Source organism: Topomyia yanbarensis, chromosome 2 (assembly GCF_030247195.1).
Source record: "Topomyia yanbarensis strain Yona2022 chromosome 2, ASM3024719v1, whole genome shotgun sequence".
Taxonomy (NCBI): Eukaryota; Metazoa; Arthropoda; class Insecta; order Diptera; family Culicidae; genus Topomyia; species Topomyia yanbarensis.
Genome location: NC_080671.1, coordinates 106,540,278 through 106,565,137, shown reverse-complemented (window position 1 = coordinate 106,565,137; position 24,860 = coordinate 106,540,278). Strand labels below are relative to the sequence as shown.

The 24,860-nt window shown below is 36.3% G+C and overlaps 1 protein-coding gene across 3 annotated transcripts in view; it reads left to right on the top strand.

Moving 5' to 3' along the window:
- LOC131679119 (transmembrane protein 214-A-like) overlaps positions 1-24,860 on the top strand; it is a 57,941-nt gene that overhangs the window by 20,617 nt on the left and 12,464 nt on the right. For all 3 annotated transcript variants that reach the window (XR_009303801.1, XM_058959702.1, XM_058959701.1), the window contains 3 exons: positions 19,479-19,796; positions 19,856-19,978; positions 20,062-20,192. Coding sequence is in view for 2 of the 3 variants with exons in the window: in XM_058959702.1 (XP_058815685.1) it covers positions 19,479-19,796; positions 19,856-19,978; positions 20,062-20,192 (572 nt within the window). In the remaining variant the exon portion in view is untranslated. The remainder of the gene's footprint in view (positions 1-19,478; positions 19,797-19,855; positions 19,979-20,061; positions 20,193-24,860) is intronic.

The window sequence follows — 24,860 nt, the reverse complement described above, 5'->3', positions numbered from 1 at the left end:
AATGTTGCGTGTCCGTTAATACGGTTGTACCCCAACTATAAAGCATCTGATTATCAAAATCTCATGTCGAGTTGACTTTGACAATTAAACAGACAATAGTTAACGCTTTCTTGATCAACTTTTTAGCATCTATATAAAAGAAATGTATAGAATTCACTCAAACTTTTGGGATTTTTTTTCTACCGTATATAGGGTTCCAAAATTATTTTTCCTCAAAATTGTTGGGGTCATGAAACACAAAAAACCTTTTTTGGTGTATGTGCTTCATTCGCAGTGCTACAAACTGCTCAGTTTTGACATTCCAATGCTTAATACAATTCTCTTACAATACTTAAAATACTCCAATCGCATAGAAAAGACAGTCTAAATTTATTGGCTTCATCAGTTTTCAGATTTATTGCAAAAAAACGATGTTGTATCAAAACTTCATTTTTTACCTTTAGCTGAAACTGTCCTTGGCAGCACTGTTTCAGTGGGAATTCAATCGACTCAATTGCACTAACTTCAGTTCCACTGATAATACTAAAAAATGTGAGTGTTCACATGAAAAGGTGTCATACTTTTTTTTTTTTTTTAAAATAGCCCGCCTCTTACCCCCACACCAAAAAGCTCACAAACGGAGCCCCCTGGTAGTGGACACATCAGTTCTCAGCGTACAAAAAAAAGGTCAGCACAACAAAACAAAGTTACGAACCGCGGAAACGCTGAGAACAAAAAAAAAACAATACGAGACCGACAAAACACAAAATTTGACAAGAAGCTACGGCGAGTACCCAGCGGAAAAGAACCCTTTTAAGGGTCCCATCGTAGCTTTGCAGGAAGCTCATAATAATTTAAATTTATTTATCACTTATTGCTATAAAAAATGCATTTATCAATTGTTTTTATTTAAAAAATGTTAACCAATTATAGCTAAAGGAATAAGCTCGATTGGTGGTGAACGAAGTTTATATTAAAAATTCTCCTATTTTATTTTTGAAAATTAGTTTCAATTTTGCTTGGAAACGAGTGCGACATGTTATTTGCTTTAAATCAGTAGGAAGCTGGTTGAATAACTTGGGTCCGATGAAAGAAATGCGTCTTTGACCAAGGTTCGTGGATACTCTGGAGTATAATAAATGATTGGCTTGTCTGGTGCTGTGAGCTCGAATTCCTATCGTAAATTCTAGATTATTATGAGCAATAGTATTATGCAAAGCATTGTGGATGTATATTTTTGTTTGGTAGTTGGTCAACCCAAGCAAAGGTAAAATGTTATGGGCATTATTATTGTATAACAAAATAGTAGGGTACATAAATGGTTTTTTATAAATAATTTTAAGACATCTGTTTTGAAGCGTTTGTAGCTTTTTCAGATTCGAAATACTGGCACGGCCCCACACAGATACAAGGTAGTTCAGCAATGAGTGGATGTGCGCATAATAAAATTTTAGAAGTATATGCTGGGGAACAAAAGAGCATACTTTACGCATAGCCCCACATAACGATGCAACTTTTCTCTCTATAGATGTTATATGCTCAATCCAGGAGAGTGTGGGGTCTAAGTGAAGTCCTAAATATTTGAAGCAGTTAGTTTCCTGAATTACAGACTGTCCCATTCTTGGGTCTGGATGCACGCCTATAGCTCTTCTAGATGAACGAAACAGCATATATTTAGTTTTTGATAGGTTCAAGGAAAGAAGGTTTTCGTTGAAATACGTCGTTAGTGTTTTTAAATCCGATTCAATGTCGCGTACAATATCCAGGCAGTTGTTGTTCGGGTAGAACAACGCGGTGTCATCCGCGAATAGACTTGTAAACAAACCTTGTGAAAATCAAAAGTTATAGCTTTTTAAAGCTATGGTTCTCTACAGACACCATAAGCGGGAAAGCGGCATTCGGTCCAATGGCATTCGGTCTGACAACATTTGGTGTAACTGTTTTGGACCTAATGACCCAACGCCTTTTCATCAAGTATCTAACTTAAGAATTTCTGTATTAGAATATCGTTCAAGGCGATACATTGTCTTATTCTATATCATGTTTAGAGATGGAACGAATCCTAATACGTTGTTCTATATTTTAACAGATATTTGTCCTTGTTTCAAACATGAGCTGTTTTAACAAATTTTCCTCTCTGTGTGTTCTCCCATGCCGATATGTCATTATCAAATTGTTGTGCCCGAGGACGAAACATTATTCATAAACCAAAAGTTGACCCGTCATTTCATCCATAAATTGAGGAACATTGTCGGTCCGATTATACGACATGACGCAGTAAAAAAATTTTCAACAAGTATACTGATAAAATACATTCTGCGAAAAAACAGTTTTCCCTCAAAGTGAATTTTGACAGTATGCTTATTGGCCCATAATTCATCGTAGTTTTGCATTAGTTAGAGTATAGCGTAAGATTTTAAGACGCACTGGTTACTATAAGAAATGTATATTGCTTATGCATGTTGCGTAACATTATGAGATTTCGATACGAATATTTTTTCGTGAGATATTTCACGAAACTCATTCATAGTACCATGCCTCGTGAACTGGTTTATACATTCTAGTGTATTATTCACGATCCATCTAGTGATGCTCGATTTTTGCACATAATTGATTTTACGCAAATCGAGTAACTTTCGAGAGCTTGCTTAATTTAATCGACAAATTGACCCAGATAATAGATTAAGGATCAGCATCGAGTAGGTAGTAAATATTAATTTGTCTACTAACCTGGGTGTTTTTTGAAGCGCTTGTCATTTTCTTCAGCGATTTTCGTATTCGGCGTGTTAGCAATACCTTCATGAATTATTTCTTCGATTAAGGGGGTAACACCACAGTTGAATTTGAAAAAAATCGATTTTTTTTATTTGCCTAGAATATGCGGTAGGATCTTAAAAGTGATATGTCGAAATATAGAAAACGACAATACTGTCGAAATGTTCAAATTTTCAATTTCTCCGCAACGCATTTATTTGATTTTTCTTGAAACCACATTTTGTGCGATAGCCGGAAATATAATTCGAATAAATGATTTTTTATTGTTATGAAATTTTCACAGTGTATTAAAAATCGCTTTCTCCAGCGACATAGTAGGATTTTATTGATTTATTATATATTTTTTTGAATAAGCCATTTTGTTTTGATTTTTATTACATTTTTATCGTTTTGCCTTTCTCAATATCAAGGTATTGCAATTGCTCTGAAAACCGACATTTTCACGGAGGCCCGGAGGGCCAAGTGACATATACCATTCGATTCAGTTCGTCGAGTTCTGCAAATGTCTGTGTGTCTGCATGTGTGAGTATGCATGTATGTGTGTATGTGCGTCTGTGTGTGTATGTGACCACAATCTCACTCACTGAGCCGATTTCCACAAACTTAGTCTCAAATGATAGGTGCTACGTTCCCATCAGCTGCTATTGAATTTCTAATAGATCCGACTTTCGGTTCCGCTGTTACGGGTTGTGGCGTGCGGTCACAAAGCAAATTCCGATTCAAACTGATACTCCGATGAAAGCAAAAAAGGTACAAAATTCGCCAAAATGTCACTCACACAACTTACGTTTGCAGTTCTAGGTCAATGACGGCCAACCGAACTTTTGTTGACTACATTGACCACCATAGACGGTTCCGGAAGTGCCCGGAAAAAGGGGTCATCTTTCAAAATTAACAAACTCACGTCAGTTTCCCGGAAATGGCTGAGCCGATTTTCACAAACTTTGTCCCAAATGATAGCTATATTATCCAAACAGATGTCTATAAAATTCCGTACGGATCGCTCATGTGGTTCCATAAATATAGACTGAACCATCCGTTCAGATATCAAATTCCGGAACTCAAAATTTTTTTTTTCAATGGGGGGCCCCATGAAATTTCAGAGTAGACTTTAGTAGACTTTTACCAACCCCCCCCCCCCATGAAAAAAGTCAACGTAGACTTAATTTTTTTTATTCGCGGGAAATGTGAAATTAGCAAGAAGCACATTATAATGTTCAAATAAAAATTAGCGTTTAGATTTTTTTTCAAGCTTTTAATAATATTAGAGAAAGGTTTTTCACATTGGTTTTTTGTCTATGACTGATCAAATCAATTAATACCAATTCAACGTTTGTGTAGCGGAATACTTCTTTTCAAGGTTAGTCACTCAAGTATATGTAAAAAGATATATTACTATGACAAGTTCAAATTTTGGCCGAAGTGCGACCTACACAAACAATGCAGAATTGCTTTTTGAGCCTTACTGGTGCATTCAAAATTGTTAAATTATAAGAAACAATTACAAAATAATACTGTCGATGTGTATTATCATCTAGACTAAAATAATAAACCAAACATGCACACAAATTTCACTTTTCGTTAACAAATTTCAATATTTCTAGGATAATAAGATAATCTAAATTGCCTTATTTGATTAAGGGAACGTAGCTATTCAAATCTTTCCAAAAATATTTATTTTTCTTATGTAATTCATAGCCATATCACCTAGGATAATTATCGCAAAGTATCAAAGCTTAACTCCGAATATTTTCGATGATAAATATAGTAGAACCGGTTTGCACGGAGTTGCGCAGGGTCAAGACGTAAAATTTAACGGGTGTTTAAAGATTTTGAAATCAGTATGTCCAACAAAAACACCTTTAACAGGCCAACGTGGGTACTCGGGTACCCACAAATTTAAATGCTCACAATTATGGCTTCCTTTAACCGATTTGGATACTTTTTGGATTCAGAAACTCGTCCACTTTTTAATTCTGTGAGACTGAACTGGATGAATGGTCCTGGTTTTTGGTAATCCGGAGCAATGTTCCAGTAATAGGGAATGAACTGAAAAATTTAATAATGTCCTGGCAATATGAGTATCAAAACACTTCGAATTGTCTCGGAAGTATGTTAATTATTGTTATGGCAATTTGAAAAATGGAATTGGAATGGAATGGCCACCCACGGGAACCTGCTCCGGAATGTCCGTGCCGGCGTCAAATCACCAAATGCTTCCAAAACCACAAGATACAGCCTACTGATGCAATTCCAAGAATGTTGATACCCATATTGCTAGTATTCCATTGAAGTTCACAAATAGTATCCCAGCACTGGAACCTGCTTCCGGAAATCCGGATTCCCGGGAACCGTATAAAGTAACCCGCGTCGGACACATAACGGTTAACTCGAGTAAACACTTTGTTGTAGAAGTTTAACTACACTACTGCTTTAACCACCGAAATCAATAAATAAAAAATAAAAAAATTAATTCACTTATTGTTGAAAATCGGGTGTTTTGTTGTCACAATGGTGGTTTCAATGTTTAACTTTGACCATTTTTTAACTTTTTGTGGTTCATGCATTTAAATGGGCCATGCATGTCTGCTAACTAGTGGTGTCTCAGATGATTTCACAGTCAAAATCTTCCGTCGAATGGAATTTTGGGCAATCGTCTTTAAAACTGTGATTTTGTGTTATTCCTAGATCAAAACTATAGTAAAATATACGCAAGAAACAACAACGTGTGAGGTTGTCCAAAAAAAAACGTGGGTTCTGGGTTGAGTGGTTGCTTAACGAGTTACCTTAATAGTGTACTAGCTTTGAAGTGTCTGCATAAATACACCTAGCTGAATATACCGATATTTTGAATACAACTCTCTTTAGATACCACTTACAATTAGTAATACGAGAGTAACAAAAAATAAAAGTCTACGTAGACTTTTTCAAAGACCCCCCCCCCCCCCCTCGTAGACAAACGTAGACTTTAGCTTGACCCCCCCGTCTCCCCTATGAGTCTACGTGGTTTATAAACGGCCCCTTTGCACCTTTTTTTGCCTTTCTCATATAGAAAGGTTATGCAATCATTCTGAACATGACCAACATAATTTTTTGACTAATATAGGTCTTCTTTATTTTAATAGGGGCGTAGCTAGAGGTATGCGGCGAGGGATTGCCCCACCTCTCCCCACATTACAAGACACACTTCCATAAACAACCTCCCCCCCCCACGAGTGGCCTTCGTCGAAGCTGTCCAACAGATCCCCTTCAAACGACCACCTCATTCACCCTCTTCAGAACTACCCCTCTCTTATTCCAATCACCTTCACCTAGTAGGCATACCAAGATTCGATTGTGGGTTATTCATCCCCTTCACACACACACCCGCATGATAAAATAAGTTAGCCGAAAGACGACATTGAGATAATGCTGAGAAATCTTATTAAATATTATATATTTTTGTTTTAAGCTGGGACGGATCCAGAATAAAATCTCCTATCGGGTTTGAAAATTCGATTTTAAAGTTAAGGCATTACGTAATGCGCAATAACCGCATTTATTAAAAACCCGTGATAAATTTGGTTTGAAATGATTTTGAGTTTGAAACTACATTAAAATTGAAATAATAGTTTAAAATTTCTTAATAAGTTTGCTCCCGGACCCTCCTCCTGGGTACGCCTCTGGTTTCAAGTGTTTCAGCGTCGACAAATAACTCCTCAAGTTCGTGGTTGTCGATCTATTGTATGTATGCGTATATTCAATATACATTTCCACCATTATATTGAATATAACCAGCCATGGAATCGTAGTTAGGATAAATGAGAAAGGCACAATTGCACCACTAGGTGGATTAAAACAGATTTTTCTAATAACAAGTGTGTTATTTCGCGAAAAATCGTAATAACGAAAAATCCAACATGCATCAGTTTCTATCGTTCTATGAAATTAAAAAAAAACTTTTGTTTTTAGTTCTAGGTCAAAAATTGCGGAAGGTAGATTTCCGGGCGTAGACCTCTTCCAAAAGAACTCGCCTGCGGGAAAATGCTGTTCAGGCGCCATCTTGCGTTGAAAACACTTAACAATTTTTTGTTTATACATCATAATTATTATTATAAATCCCATTTTACGGGATCTCGATTAATCTTTATATTGCGTCAGGTAAAATTTCCGAAATATGTCTATGCTTAACATTGGTGTTATTCCTTAATAGCTATCATTTAATCAATTTTGGTGCCATTCATAAATCACTTAACGCAAAAATTGCCCAAAGTTGACTCCCCTTCCCCCATGTCAAATTGTCACAAATTTCGTTATACTCTCGCAATAGATACGTTACAAATTCTTAAAAAAATTGTTTTCAGTAAAAACCTGTAACGTAACATTCTAGCTTACTCCCCCTTCCGCCTATGTCACAACATGTCAAAATTTATCATATCCTCTAAAAGCGTTACGTAATTTATGAATGGTCCCTTACTCGTTTTAACCGAAAGCTTATAATCGATTTTTGGTTTTTTCGATTATTTTAGAGATTTACCGATTATTTGCGTTGAGTAATGCAATGCATCACTAAATTCACCATTCGTGCTCACGGAACAGTTCACAAAATTATTATATATGTTTCCCTTTGTCACTATATAGTTCATAAAATATGAAATTTTGTGCACGATTTTCACGTTATGAACTGCACAGAATGCTGAATATCATTCTTGTATTCATGAACTGGTATATTATTTCTTTTGTCCATGAAATAGCCCAAAAAATCGTAAAATGCATTACCATTTTCATTATATAGTTCATGGCATATGCAATTTTGAGCAAGATGTTAATATAGTCACGCTTTCACAGAGCTCAGAATATTTTTAATAGGTTCATGATGCAATTCATGATTTCCAGTATATTAGTCCCGATTCACAACTCGTACTGGTGAAATAGTTGACGAAATGATAAAATTTCATTTTTATGATTTTGTTCATGAAATTTTGTACATAATCTCAATATTTTTACATCAGCAATTTTTACGGAAATCAGATATCATTCATGAATTCTTGCGTACTTGTAATCTATTTCAAAAATTTGGATATTTAGTCATGGAATCATTTTCGTCCCATGAACTATTTCATTGAATATAACATGGTTGTGTCGCTATTTATTTGATATTGTTCGAAAAGAAAACGCTGATGACCAAAATACAATACAGAGCTACAATTCGTGCTCGTGAAATAAATCACAATTCCATTAGATACTGCTGATCGATTACGCTTTTACGATCCAGTTGTCGGGTTATCCGATTAAAATGTCCGATAGTAAGTTCAATACGGATTTCGAAACACACAAAGTAATCATGAAAATCATCCTGAAATCATGAATGTAAGTCACTTTACATGAATGAAATATCATGATAACACTAACAAAAAGTACTAAAATCTTTACTAAACTCATGAACATGAATAGCAGTGTAAAGCATAGTGTATCATAAAAGTCACATAATATTTGTTAGGGAGTTTCATACTTATAAAACGGCGAAATTGCTATTTTCCACGAAAAATTACGCCATTTTTTGAGTAGGAAACACCCTCAGTTGAACAGTATTCTCAAAAACTGAACGTATGGGTAAGGTATTTTTTACATAGAATGTGTATGCAAAGCTTGAAATAAATTGGTTAAGTAGTTAAGGCACAAATCCCCGACTATATACGGGGAACGTGCCATTTAAGCCAATATATTCTAATTCCTGATTCCACACAGCAATTCGTGTTTTTTTTCCAGAGACGTTCTGCAAAATGCTTCGTCACCGGGTCGCTTATCGATATTTTTACATAGAATAATTGCAGAATGTTATTGAAATGATACACCATAATGTACGAAAATTTTGATCAATTCACTTTACGCAAAGTTAAAAAAAATCGCGAAAAAAGTGTTTTTCAAGCTGAAACCCTTAACCTCTCCTTAACCCTCCGGAAGTCGCGTAAATGATTCAGAACACTCGTTGGTGCCCAAAGACAATTTCGCTAGATTTTCAGTGCACTAGCGCAACTGCCGGAAGGTTAGGGCGCATTGAGATGAATTCTAGGACGCGATACTGACAATTTTGAAACATTTTTGAGCGAGCTCTGTACCTTACTCTAGTAACAATTGAGCTTTATGGCACTCTTGAAGCCCTTCTTAAAACTTAGAATGCACTTGTAGTGTGCTATAAAAATAGAAATGCTACTTGGGTAGTTTTCACATCGATTGTCCGTAGGTATAAAGCTGTTTTTGCTCTAAACTGTAGTTCGTTGTTAAGAGGTCGTTCTTTTTCCTTTGGACAAAAATTAGCAATTTTGTTATTGTTTATGGTTTTGATGGTTAAATTAATTTATTATTCAAGTATCCTGGTGTAACTCAAAATGGCGGTTCCAAAGCGGCGGTATCCGTCAGACTGCGCGCGAAATATGGTCCGTAAACTACAAGCCTGCAGCCTTTTGTAGCAAGCTGAAATCAAGAATCATAATTTCTTATAGGTAATGAAATTCTGTATGGCCTATACCTAATTGAAATAAATTTTGCAGATTAATTGATTTTAAAAATGCTTTTACTCAAATTTTATTTGTTTGAGAGACAAAAACAGCGTTCTCCATTTTTTAAATATATTTTTGGCAATAGTACCGGTTTTGAAATTCAGTTAAAATTATCTATTTTCGTTTGTCCCCTTATGAGATATTATATTGAAAAGGACGTATTTTCCAGTGAAAATCATATATAACTTTTGAACTAGACAAGACATAAACTTTTCCTTTTCCACTTTCCCCTAATTATACTCTTGAAGTGCTCAGAACGCCACTTTTATGAAAAAAATACATTGAAAAAATGTACGGAAAAAATGTTTTTAAACACCCTAAGTTATGCTGTGGAAATCATTCCAAATTGAAAAGATACAAAGATGTCATCTTCAACAAAATTGTTAAGAATTGATTGTTGTAGAAAATTGCAGATGGAAGTAACGTTCTATCTCAACTAGAATTTTTGATTTCGATTTTTTAGGACCACCCTAAAACCGCTTCAGCCAAAAGAAGCAGTTTGTTTTGCACAATAAATGTTTCCAAGACATCAAATCCAAAGATGAAAGCGTGAACTATGTATTGTTTCCTAATAGTTGATTTGTTCTAGTACCTGTAGAAACTGAAAATATTCCGGAGGAACTGAAAAACATTGCGCCTGTTTTTGCTTGCTTCTTTTTCTTCTTTGGTTAGTTTGCAGCAAACAGAAGCGAGTTTTTTGTACTTCTTTGGTAATCCAAAACATGCAAATCAAGAACTGAGTTGAGATTTGCATGTTTCATTGTTTTTTTTTTCTATCAAATATAGTTTGAATAGTTCTATCAGGGTAACCGGTTTATTAATAAGGATTTTTTTCTTATTATTCTTTCTATTCTGTTTCTCATATTTTAAATGTCATTCTCGTTATCTTACGATAAGAACATCCAAATATTACCCCGGTACTTTGTTTTCCTTTTTCATGTGTGGACTCAATATTTCTATAGATCCTATAGATGGTTTCAAAGGGTTTCGTTAAATTACTTACTCATTAAGTTATCGAAGACGTTTTTCTTTTTCTCAATTTTTCACTGGGATTACGCTTTTCTGACGATTTGCGTTATCAGGGGCAGATCCAGAATTTTTTTTCGGGAGGGTCCGAGATTTCGATTTTAAAATGAATATTGGACAATTCTTAATACGTAATAACCTTAATACAGTTTTGTTGGTCAAATTTGGTTTGGAATGATTTTGAGTTAGAAACTAATATAAAATTTAAACAAATTTAAAATTTCTCAACAAATAAAAAAATGTTGGAGAGGGTCCGGACCCCCAAGACCCTCCCCCTGGATCTGCCACTGTGCGTTATATTTAAGTAAGAAATCAATTTCAACTACCAAAAGCTACCAATGCATCGGAACCGACCCAGGCCGGTTTAGTTTCACGTATTGTTGATTGCTCACATACATACATCGAACAAAAAAAATGCCGGCTCAATTTTCGGCAAACCTAAAAAATGCTGCTCTGGAAAACAAACCGTACATGTGGACGTGTGAACCTGCTGCATTGTCAGCAAGCAAGGGCATGACGTGTCTTCAATTGATTGCGGAATCAAATATTACACAATTGAATTAAAATAAAACGATTTGACGTGTCGGTCGTGCAACCACGCGTTTCTGCATGCAGTGATAGTGATACATTCGGAAGACGCGCGTGTGTGTGCGCATTGGAGGCTTATGTTTACCATCCCTCTCACTCTCGCCCCTTACTGATACAAACTCGTGTTATTATAATCGGGTAACCCTTATTGGACTAGCCTCCGGCGAGAGGTTTATACACGCCCTATGTATAGATCACTATTCATTTTCCTACAGCAAACTTTCTTTTAGTTCCAGTGATACGGTACAAATCTACAGCGGCGGCGTTGCAATGCAACATTGAAACATTGTGGAGATAGGTTTCCCCAAGACACTAATCTCAATTCTTATCAGATAATGTGATTCGAATATAGTCCCACTTTATGAGGCAATGGAAGATTCCAGAACGATGTATTTGATTTCTGTAATGCACTTTGAATGTACCTAACGTGGTAGAAAGTTTAGTGAACTCAGGCTATAGGTAGTCGTTCGTCTAAAGCTGAACTGTTGTCAATATGGTTCCGTGACTATATCAGATAGTTTGTAACATTCCTAATAAAGCGAAGCTATTTTGCGTAAAATGGCAAAATAATTTAGACGAGCTCGTGCCGAATGGTATTCGATACCCCATCTGATCACTTTTATTGTTGATGAACAGTGCACTGGCCTTAACGTTTTATGCTTTGCTTGGAGGAATCTATTATACGCTATTTTCCATTTTAATATTGCTGAACTCTGATTTATTTACATTCATCGTGAAAATTCACACCAGATATCTACGCTGTTCATTACGAGGAAATTCCTTCAATATACAACCAAACGTACTCATCTAGGTAAAACGCAATTAAATCGGTGCTGGAGGAAGGCTCAAACATAATGCTTCGCTACTGACGCAGCATCTGACTCAGTTTCTTTTAAAATCTTCGGGACAAAATTGTCTTGTTCACAAACACATGGCTAAGCACATTTTTCGAATTGAGCTTTGACGCTCCGCCCGGTGATGCAACATTCTGTTTGATCCTAATGGAGTCACAAACAGAGAGCTTCGGCACTGACGAATCATCAAGGCCCAGTTGGAAAAATCTATTCATGGGTTGCTCGCTATATCGAACGATGGAATGTCGTACCGACGTTGATGTAACTTTTCAAATAGGGTTTGACTATTTAGTGGCGGGAGCTATATGTTTGCAGGTTAAGGGGTTTAAGTCGACCTGTGCAATTGTAGAGATTGGAACGGTTATTTAATACCGAGATTTCACAATTTTACCATTATTTTGATGTTTTTATCGGACGTATTTGTGAAATGTGTTCTCGTTAAGTCTATCTATGGCAGATATTTGAATAAGACTCAAAATTATTCAAAAAATTATGTTACGAATTTTTTTTGCATCGATCTGTTTTATTCGGAATTGATCCGGGGTTGTAAATCGAAACGGTAAACTTTTTGGGTTTTAAATTTTGAGCTTGAGTTTGTGCGACCACCCCTGGTTGATACTCCTTTATCGATCTGGACTAGCTGAAGTTGCACAGGGAATCAGTAGTAAATTATGCTTGGGAGTAGCGAAACGTCTTTCAATGTGCAACTCCTGGTAATCCTAGAGTGTTTATTGATCAATACCGGCGCCGGCCAGGCCCGAACGTAGATCGTCAAAGGAAAGGAAAGGAATGTTAGTCCGATACTTGCTTTTGCTAGAGGCCGTAAATACTACTGCGCACTCCACAAGTATCACGGGAGGACGATATTTGTTAGTAAGTGTATAGAAGTTGGATTCTACTTGACTCCACTATCTGGACTATCGATCCATCAACTCATGGACCGGATTTGCCTGAGGTGAAAAATCTGAGGTCCTTTGGAAGGGAAGTAACCTTCCGAAGGACCTCAGATTTTTCACCTCAGACAAATACCAACGACCTTGGTTGGGATTGAACCCAGACCAACTGAAATAAGTGGCGGTCATGCTTACCACTCAATCACCGGCGCAGTCCTTTTTGGGTTTTAAAATTTGAAAATATAAAGTGACCGACTACTGTTACATCTGTACATCGGGTCATGTCTAAAATGTTAACCCTTTTATGCCCAAGTTTTTTCTAGTGCATGGCTACGAAACTGTATACCCCGAAAAATGTTTGGTTCAAGAAACACGCAAAATATTTTTTCATAAATTCCTCGCAGTGCTGGAAGCTGCTCAATTTTGACCTTCCAATGCTCAATAAAATTTTCCTAGAAAATGAACAATAGTCCAACTGCGGGAAAAACGTAGTCAAGGACAGTTTCAATGTATAGGTTTTATTAGTCTTCAGTAACATCACAAAATAAAGCAGATATATCAAAATTTCATTTTTCGTCGAAAGCGCGATCTGCCCCTGGCAGCACTACTCCAGCGGAATCTAATCAAACTAATTACAATAACTTCAATTCTACAGATCGTATTTACATCTGTTGGTGCTCAAATGAATGGTATTTGTCATTAGCCTTACTTGTTTAGTGAGCAAATATATTTTCCCCCCAACTTAACTAATTTAAACTATATCTGTTTGTTATTGCACTGAGCGCCAGGCATACCGTTTTGTTATGTGAGTACCACTGATAAAGGTGATGTGCTAATTACCGCGTCGGGCTTTGCAGCGAAGGTAACTCTGAGGGCACAATGGGTGTGAATCGCCATGCATCATGTACTGTTTGTTTTTTTTTTTTTAATTTTTCATGGTTAGTCAATCGAAGCTTAGCACCACAATATTTCAAAGAAAAAAATAAGGTATTAAAGAAATATATGAGAAAGGCAAAAAAGCTACAAGGTTGTGAAAGATGGAGTTGTTTCGGTTATCGCGATACCACTGCATAGTGGTCAAAATGTGTAAATTCATGACTTAAATCATTTAGTGGCAAAATTAAAGGTAATTACGAAATGTTGCGGTTTTCAAGGTGGATTTTCAAAAATAGATGGTTATGATCTAAAAAGCAGTGTTAAGACATTTCTGAAATTTAACTTTTTACTGGTAGCAGATAGACAATTTAGTCTTCAGCAAAGTTGTAGAAAATGTTATTTTTAGCAAATCAGCTGAAGGTATCGATTCTTTAAAGACAGCTGTTCTTATACTATGTGGTGTTTTCTTGAGCACACCCTAAACAACAGTTTTTATCATGATAATTTTTATCATATTTGTTTCTCTACGAATATATTTTCTGTAACGTTTTAGATATTATAAAAACACACAGTTGAATATTTCAATACGCTACTATATTTTTGAAAAAGTAACAGTATTACAACCAGTATTCTCAAAAAGTTACAAAAATATACAGATGAAATATTGTTATTATGAATACACTACAAAATCCTCGAGGAATGGTTTGTATCCGATAGTATCCTAAGATGCTATAAACGAATGAAACTGCTGATATTTGAGGCGGTTATATTGTGTTTAATCTTAAATATTTAAAAAAAAAGATAACGTGAACAGAAATTTAATAGGGTCAAGGATAGTCTATATTTCTACTGCTTCTGGCATTGTCTGACGAGTTGCCGCCTTTTTCGTCATAAATCAGCATAATCTTCGCATCATTTGAAAGCGATTAAATTGTTGCTTTAGGTAGCTCTATGGGATCAAACGACAAAAGTAATCGCTTAAAAAATCTTCATTGACTACAGCTACCATTTCTTCGGGATTTTGTAGTTGAATAATAATCCTTTCAGAATAACAATAGTTGATGTGCAAAGCTACGGAAATAGGACCAAGGACAAAAAACCTGTTTTAATCCACCTAGCGGTGCAATTGTGCCTTTTCCAATCATGAACACGAGAATGTGTGCGTTGTTTATATTCATTAAAAGCTTTCAAATGCAAATATTACATTTTATTTTTTAAATGACAAATATACAAAAAAAAGAAATCATTATTCGAGTTCTAAAATTTTGTAAAAGAAAAAACAGCCACGGTAATATTGAACTGAAAAAAGGTGCGAAATCGGAAAAGTCACAAAAAGTCGATATTTATAAACAAATAATTTCGTGATAACATAAAATCTCGACTTTTCATGCATTTTAAAGATGTTTGGCATCAAAAATACGAATTCGATTTCTGAAATTTCATGGGGTCCCCCCTTTGAAAAATTTTTTGAGTTCCGGTTTATATGTGAATTTCATATGTGACCGTACGGTTCAGTATATATTTCCGGAACCATATAAGCGATCTGTGCGAAATTTTATAGACATTTGTGGAAATAATATAGCTATCATTTGGGTTTAAGTTTGTGAAAATCGGCCCAACCATTTCCGAGAAACTGATATGAGTTTGCTAGTTTTGAAAGATGGCCGCTATTCCCGGGCACTTCCGGAACCGTCTATGGTGGTCAATGTAGTCAACGAAAGTTTGTTTGGCCATCGGTGACCTGCAAACTTAAGTTGTTTGAGAGACATTTTAGCGAAATTTTTACCTTTTTTGCTTTCATCGGAGTATCGGTTTGAATCACAATTTGCTATGCGATTGCACGCCACAACTCGTAACTCCGGAACCGGAAGTCGGTTCAGAATAAAATTTAATAGCCATTTACGGGGACGCAACATCTTCCATTTGAGACTAAGTTTGGTTGATTCGGTCTAGCCATCTCCGACAAACCGATGTGACTGCTATTCTGAATTTGGATACTTCCGCCGGGGCTTCCGGAACCGATGATGGTGGCCAAAGTGGCCAAAGAGACTTTGAATGGATGTTAGTGACCTAATACTACAAATCAAAGCAGTTGTGGTCACATTTTGGAAAATATTTCAACATTATACATTCATTGCAGAATTTATTAAAATCGACATTTTCTACGTGATCGTACTCATCACCCTGTAATTGTATATGTCACTCGGCCCTCCGGGCCTCCGTTAAAAAGTCGGTTTTCAGAGCAATTGCAATACCTTTCTATTAAGAAAGGCAAAACATGTGTTTTGTAACGATGTCCAATATCTCTTTTAGTACTACTAACGAACTGTCTTCCGCTTTTTCAAACAAAATTTGCATAGAACACTTTAAAAAAATGACGAACTTAGCTCACTTTTTCGACACAACTTTGTATATAACCCCATAAAGCGGCCCTTACACTTTCAATATTTTTGACAATACTAGAGAGTATTGACAAAAATATTGTACGTGTAATCGAAAAAAATATTGACGATGTGGATTTCAAATGGAATTGAAATATTGTAACAATATCGTCAATACGTGTACTGACAAAAATATTGAACGCGTAAGGGTGCAATGCACACAAGCAACTATTTTTTTCGTTCGCTTTGCACTGGCTCGCAGTCTTACCAAATGAACATCGAACACCATGTTCGCTCTAGTTCTGTGCTCATCCTACACCCTCATTTCGTGTGCAAACTCGAACGCGCTAATGCGTACCAAAACACGAGCACATGTTCGTCTGCACAACCGAACCCCATGTACGTACGCGGTGTTCGTACACATAGGTTCTTGATACTAGTTTTCTCTTTCTCTCACTCATCATCACTAGCATTGACTCATTCTGTTTTGTGTGTGCCTTTCTTATGAACGCCTACGGTGTACGTACACGGTGTTTAAACCTAAGTTTACACATCGTTCGCTTGGGTTCGGTGTTCGATTCGAACCTGTACCCAAAGGCAAAGCATGTTTGAGGTTGAACGTGTGCACGAAATTTTGCACATGAGTTCAAACTTGTCGATGTTCATGGGAAGACTGCTGGCTCGGACAGAAGCCGAAGCACACTGAGCCTATCGTGACCGATTCCTCTGATTGTTGGAAATAGACTGATCGAGGGTAGCAAAGATGCCAAGTAATATTTTTGGGAATCTGCGCACAAAAAAATCTGTGCAAATCGTTGTTAAGGAAAACGTACAAGCTTGTCCCAAAACAAGATTTTTTTGCACGTTTTTGCACGAGATCAGAAATTAAGAAATCTGTACTGGTCTGTGCATTATATCAGAAAACTGTGTGCAGTTTATAAAATCTGAGCAGCACATTGAAAATCTGTGAAACACAGATTAATCTATGCAACTGGCTTTCATGGAGGGTAGTAAACAAACCGAAGCAACAACAGAAAACTAGATTTTATTTGTGAAATTAATATGAAATAATTTTGAGCGGCACAATATGAGCACTAACTGTACCGAATGCTTTACTTCGTGTGAAGGATACATCAACGCTTCCACGCGCGCGTCGTTTGATTCCGTCCCCTGTCACCATATGACCATATATCTTCAACACAGCTCCCGCCCGAAGCGAAACAAAATCAGGTTCTAACCCCAACCGCTGTCAAAATATATGAAATGACAGCGGTTAGGGCCAGAACCCGATTCAGCCTGGCTCGGTGGATCGTACCTCGTTTAGCCCCGTGGTAAGGAGGTAAGGGATAGGTGCTCTGTATCAGAGGCGAATGGCGACATAATTTGGTCTCGTGTAATACACATTTTCCAACCTATAGTGCATGTACTACTCAAAAGTACATGAAATTGTTCAACACAATGATAAACATATAATGAACATGATTTAATGAACTAAAGGCGAAGAAATAATCATGCCAATAAAACATTTGTTCTTCTTGCTGATATGAATGAAGGAAATGGTTCGATTCTTCTCGCGAATTGTCAATTCTCAACCGTCATACATGATTAAAGTAATAATTCCACTCAGTCAAGGCCATTCGTTTTTCCCATGCACATTTACTGCCCTGTGGATTAGTTCCATAGTTGGTCAAATAAACACTAAAAAACATGACAATTTTAGGTTACTCAGTCCAAAGAAATGTTAGCTCGATTGACGTCACCCGGCAGATAGCTCCCTTACAATGCTATCAAATCAACGACCATTTAAAATTGCATACAACAAAATATGTGCAATTTTGAAAATAATGAAATGAAGACTACAAAAAAATTGCAATAAAATAAAAACAGAAAAATAGTTGCATAACAAAGCTGGCTAATTTTTAAAGATATAGCACTTTAGATGAAACCTAATAACAGGTGATAAGGGACGCGGACGAAAATAGCTGACCCCCGCCAACATTTGATATAAGTAACTAATTTCGATTGTATACGTCCAGTATATCGAGAGCTGATAACGATCGAAATTTCACCTTTATTTTGTCGAAATTTGCGAATTTTGAAATCTTTTATTAAAATGTTAAAAATAAAAATATGAATTATATCTAGATTGGCACAATAAACATGGATGGTGGAAGCAATGAATTGGAGTCAAATTCATGAGCATGAATTGCATCTATTTCGATTATGTATAACACATAACGCATGGTGTAGATGTTTAGTTCAGACCAAGGTGAAGGTTTTCCGTTATAATCAAGCACACATCGAACTTGGATTAAAGTTTAACCAATGCATCGATTGCTTATCCGCATCGCCTTTTCTGTGGCTATTCATCTATACCGGTGGCGGTGTGTTTTATTAAGATTCCTGCATCTATTTGCATTAATAGCAACCTTACTTCTCCCAACCCTCGATAATTAATAGGTACATAAAACTTGGAAGCACTTGAATTATTTCAAGTTCGAAAATTAAGTATGTTTGATTAATTCTTTCTTCTAAGCACTCTGAAAAAAATCCACAAACTCGCCGTCAAAACCATTACCACCAGAACTATAGAAGCAGCAGCAACATTACCTGTGCCATCGCATAACATGTCGAAATCGGTCAGTTGAAGTTGAGATCGAATCCAGTTTCATCACTTGTCAAACACCCTGTAGAACTTGCCAACTAGAACCTGCTTCTGTCGATATGAACATTCTACTCAGTAATTCTCGATCTATATTGAGTACCTGCAGTTGGCAAACAGGTGTATTAACTGGTGTTGTATTGCTGGAAGACATGGAACTGACCCAAACTGGGCGTAGGTTGATTTTCTCATCATTTTTCACAGATTGTAATCGTGACCATTGTATTTATAGTAGTACATACTAGACTATCACCGCAACAACGTAGGTTTGCGCGCGCCTTCGATCAAACTGGATCTTGTCCCGGCTGACGCTCTGTAGACCTAAGCTGAGCGTGGGTGTGTACATATAAGTTAGATAAGCGAAGCAGAGCAAAGCATTACCCGACGATAATGGCACCAAAGGCAGCAGAGAAGAAAAATCCAAACAAGAAGCCGCAGAACACTAACAAAGACAAGAAGGTAAATTACTTTCATGAACGTATTAAATATGCACTTGTTTTGGTTTTAGACGGTGGTCGTGCATTTTAGCACGTGTTAACTATGCACACATTGAAAGGTGTGTATTACATTGTCGGTCATTTGTTTTGATCTAAGAGGTTTTGATAGTTATAAAAAAAATAGTATATTGATTGGGCGGCAAGGGTTATATGTTTATGTGTTCATTTTTGAGTACAAGTAGATTATATTCAAAATTTTCTACACGATCCTTACACAAGAAATACTTCCTTTTTCGATGCTACAATTGCATCAACCAATCCATTTTATGCAGAGGACTGACCGTAATAACGATTAGAAATGTTATCCTTCAATGCAGAAAGTTCAGAGTAGTATCTGCTTGCAGAGCCAACAAAGACAAACTACGCTCCTCCGCTCTAACGTTTTCTTTCACTTTAATTCCATTGCAGCAAGTACAGGAAAAAGTCGCCTCCAAGAAGAACAAATCCGCCAAGGTCGCCAAAACGCGTTCGTCCGGTCCCGTCCGGGTATGCTGTAGTGTCGTGCTGGGTACATTCCTGCTTTTCGGTCTGACCGGTGCCCTGATCGGTTTCGACACGTTACAAGCAGGTGGCATGTTCGAGAGGTCGAACACCGGTCAGCTGCTGAAGCAGGCGGGCCTGCTTCCAGCAGTAGAGGACGCGTGGACCTGTACGCTCAAGCATAGCGCACGGGGTTACAAGTGGGCTGAGGAAAATATACCTATCTACTATCAGATTGCCAGCAAAGTAAGACTCGTATAACATTTGTTTGTTTGTCACGCCAATTTTTTTATGTTTACCTTCAGGCCATTGGACCATACATTGAGTTTTCGATAGACTTCAGCAAAATTCTCTGGAATGGGACCAAAAAGGGCTTTGCCAGCTTGAAACTGCTGGTCGAGCAAAAATCACCAGTGGTCGTTGATTTCGTAAGTATAGTTCACCTTGCCGATGATACTGAAACGTGCAGTCACTGTTGAATTTCGTTTTTGTTATTTTTTGTACGCCCCAGATTGAACAGTACGCACCGGGACTGCCGAAGAAGATTGGTGACTTTGCCTGTTCAACGTGGACGACCGTCAGCACGGTGTCGGTGAGAACCTTCCAGCAGGGCTGTGATTTCCTCAAAGCGAAGGTGTTTATGTAAGTTTAATATTCGCTTGCTTTTTGACTAATTATTACTTGCCGTAGCGAATAATTCGTGACTGTCTTCGTGGCGTTGTTATTACTGTTTGTTTTTCATTTCTAGTACTCTTATCAATCTATTATCATATTTTTTATTCAATTTGTCCACTGAAGTAGTACTAAGTTGAAATTTTGGCTGGTTCAGCAGTATAAATGAATACCGCGGGTCTACTCTTTGGAAAGCAAAGATTAAAGTTAATGAAACTTGAAATACATAACATGTTATTATGATAAACGTTTTCAAACGGTTATCGTTTACCGTTGCAGAAGCTATCGTTTATTACCGTTATAAAGCCTTTAAATTATGTTAAAATACGTTAACCGTATCATTCATTTCAAATCTAAGGTAACGAAACATACTTTTTCCGGGACATATGAACCGATGATGGCCCCCTGTTTTCTAAAAAAGCATTTTCGATTTTTTTTGATAGCACGAAAGATGCAAATCATCAATAGATGATGTAATGTAGATATACGTTATTACGTACGCTTGTCGGAACGTACGCAGACTTATTATAAACACTTCAACACACAATGAGGGCTGATATCTCTCCCTCAGGATGTGGCAGAAAAGAATGATGCAACAGGAGCATCTCTACCGTTGTGTGTGAGGACCTGATGAGAGAGTTCCTCTCTTGCTCAACGAAATGATACAGAGAATTATTTTATTACGCATGGGATATTTGCTCCGTGGAGGAGAGTGGGCTACACCTCATGATGATTCAAGAGGACCCTCTAAGAACGGTTGGTTTCAAAATAGTCCAATGAAGGACGTTCGTTGGACCAATTTGCACGACGTCCAAATAACCGTTCAACGAACGTCCATCGTTGGACCCGTGTTGAACGATTTTGAAACAATTTTTTGGACGTCTCAGTGGGGAGTTTGTGATGTCCTCACACGCCTTGTGAGGAGGCAATGATTAGTTGCTATGAGGTTTTGTTATATGGGATTGATGCGTGTGCAAAGCTTATTTCTGATGTATATTTTTGTTTTTTAAATGAATGTATAGTTAAGCGTTGCATGAACCAATTCAACTGTTTAAATATATACATAATTTTCAAATATGTGTAGGCTCATGAGCCTCTTTTCGCCATATTACAATTATCACTCTACCCGTTTGAAACTATTGGTTAGAGTAGTGTCTGCCATATATTTGTACTATCTTTTGACTTAAATGGTGCAACATTTTGGGCAACCGATTAGAGTTTTCATCGCACTTAAACAGAAGTATTCCATCATTCTAGGGCCATTTATTATTTTACTAGTGGTTCTTAGGAACGAGGCAAACGTGTTGGTGCCAATTTATACAAATTTCATCGATTGTAGGCCTCGAAAGTGATAAAATAGTTGAGTAAGGGGCCAAAATTTGCCAAGCGATCTATTATAAAAATATAATGCTCGTTTAGGAAGAAGTAGGGTTAACGTGCCCTTATTCATCTCATTAGTCACGATGTCACACTATTTCGCAGAAAACTCGGCTTACAATTCTTGGATTGCGCTTAAATAGGTGTCAACATCTTTGCTTCGGTCTTAAGAAGCAGATCAATTAATCTGCCTCAAAAACAGTGAAATACTCGCGTTAGAGCGAAACGAAAAGTCGAGTACAACGCACCCTTATTCATCCTACCATTTGGAATAATGCGTTGAATAGAGATAGCAGACATAGGGGTGAATAGGGGTGTTAAGATGAATTAGGGCGCAGTAACCCTAGTTAGGTATCAAAAATTGCGACGTTTTTTGACGTATGGCACCCATAGCTAAGCTAAAACGTGACACACATGTTTGTATTGAAGCAAACCGTTTACTGCCCAGGTGGATTATGAATTTGTTGCCAAAACTACATCATAACTCATTGCACAGTGTTATAGTGATTTTTTTAGCTTTTCAAGTGAATTAGCATAGGTTATAGTGCAATACAAAAAATTTTGAAAAATGCTGCATGCCCCCAAATTGATATATAGTAGAATTAAAAGCTCTTCCGAATTATTATTAGAACCAAGACGTGGCTTTGGAAGAATGTTGAACCATTTGCATATTTGTCATCAAAAAAGCATCTTATTATTGTCGCAATATTGCACAATATTTCTTTCATAACAGAATAATATAGCATACCTTTGGAAAGGTGTATTTTTTATCTTTCTAGAACTTTCTAGAAATCGGCTAAGACTGGACAACGTAACTAATGTTTTGGTGCCAAAGGTCCCAGAAAATGTTTTTGCTATAAATAAAGATGATAATGAGTAATGAGAGCAGCCCTCATTTTTTCGAATTTTTCATAGCACTTTGAAGCCAATACATTCGTTAAAAAATCGGTTAACATGTTATTTTAACCCTAGAACGTTGCACTTGCATTTTCCATCCTAGAACGTTGCACGGAGGTACAAATGTCGCAGGTAAAAATGCAAACAAAAGAAATAATACACCATTTTCTTCGTTTTCTAATAGCAAAAACAGCTGTGTAAATGAAAATACGGAATTTATTGAATCAATGACACATACAATGCACTGGTTTGAACAAAATAAAAAGTGAAAAAATCGCTGTTTTGGCGAATTTTCAACCGATTTGAAAAAAATCAAATGATTCTAAAAGTTGAAAGAATGATCTTGATGCGGTATAAAATGTAATTTCGATATTTTTCAGAAACTGAAATTATTTTGAAAAGTGAAAGTTTAAAAATCGGGTTTTGGAAAATACCACGAAATTGCAATTGAAAAAATATTTCTGATCAGTAATACATTGGTAACACGCAATGTTACTGTTACAGCTGTTATTGTGCACAAATTATACTTGCGAGCCATTGCTTTGAAAAACTATAAAAAATTAACAATAAAGAAATAAAAATCAGCAAAAATTAGAACGATTGTTTGTTCCGCTTCAAAATAAAATTGAAATTATTAAATAAACGATTAAAAACGATTATATAATACTAACTGTTACTACCGTAGTAAAACAATCAGTATTTAAACTGGTATTGTGACGAATCACATTTCCACTGACAGCACGAAACCTGACGAAACACTAACGGCAACCGTACACTGAGGTACAAATGTACCCCACGCCAACTTTGACACCTGCTTCCACAAAGGCTATAAGCAAATTGGATATACCATCTTTTCCTACTCTTACTCGGAAACCCAAAATTGAATTATGGTTAGGGTCCCAGGTCGGTAAATGCCGAATTCTCGTTTTTACACGGCCCCAAAGAAGGCGTGGGATACACCCAGTGCAACGTTCTAGAGTTAAAAATAATAATAATTTTGTAAAGCACTCCCGTAGGTACCTGGGCAATGCTGTGAGAATGAACTCTAAAATTTCTAAATGATTGGTATAGGAGGTTTTAAGTCAGTGTGTACACCGCATTTTTTCGAGTTTCCTCCTGGAAATTCAATGTCACTCACCCAATTTTTAATATTTTGCAATGAAAATTTAGGAAAATATTGTACAAATGTTGGATTATTGTAATGAAATTGATTGAATAGGCGAAGGCTAACATATATCCTACATATTTCATGCACTCATCATTTCATTATATTTGCTAAACAATCTATTTAAAATAAAATATTTCACTTGTAGGGGGATTATTTAGTGAAATCAGTATCAAAATAATAAGCCAAGAAGTCTTCTCCTCCGAATATAGGGTAAAGAGGTAAACCTATTACCTAAAGTAAACCCTATTATTGTGTGTGTATCACTAATTTCTAGGCCTACAATTGATGCAATGCGTATAAATTGACATCAGTAGCTTTATTTTGCTGTTAAGAACTAATATAATAACACAATTGGCATTATGCTATATTTATCCGTGGTGGAGAAAAAATTTATTTAAAAACTATTTTCCTCTCCTAACGAGAAAATTGTTTGAAGAGGGGTGGGCGTAGCGTAGTTGGTAAATCAATCTACGCAGCGCATATGGGTTCGAGTTCCGACCCCGCACATAGGGTTAGAAATTTTTCATAAGAGGTTTTTCTAACCCGAAAAAGACGAATGACCTTAAAACCTAATAGAAATAAAAAAATGTTTGAAAGCACCTATGAGTGTAAAGGGTACAAAACCTATAACTAAACTATTTATGGAGATGCGTTTAGAGTTTTTAAAACAAAATTTGTGCTTCTGATTTAATTGGTATGAAAGCTGTAAAATGTTCGTATTTAAGCGCAACAAAAATTCGAATCGAGTGTTCCAATTATTAACCAACCAACGACTACAAATTAGTTGGGAGATAATAGAAACTGGACGAAAATAGGCTCATTACCCTAGCTTTGAAAGTAGATAATCTAGATAGTATAAAATTTTCGACTATGCATAATTTTAAATATCGTTGTCGATAATTATCTCATTTTAAAAACGTATTGCCCATTGGAAAGTTAACCGCATAAACTTTCTACTTTGACATTTTGTAACAAAAACAACTATTTTTTTTAAACTTCATTATCAATATCTTGGAAACTAACCAGCCAAAACAATCTATAATAGAGATAAAAACAAAATTATTTGATAAAAACATTTTTTTTTTAAATTTTATTGAGAAAGAACGCTAGAATCGAATCGAATATTATGTACCCATTTTACTTGGAAGCATTGTTCATGTTGTATCAGATATCAAAATTAAAATATAATATTTATC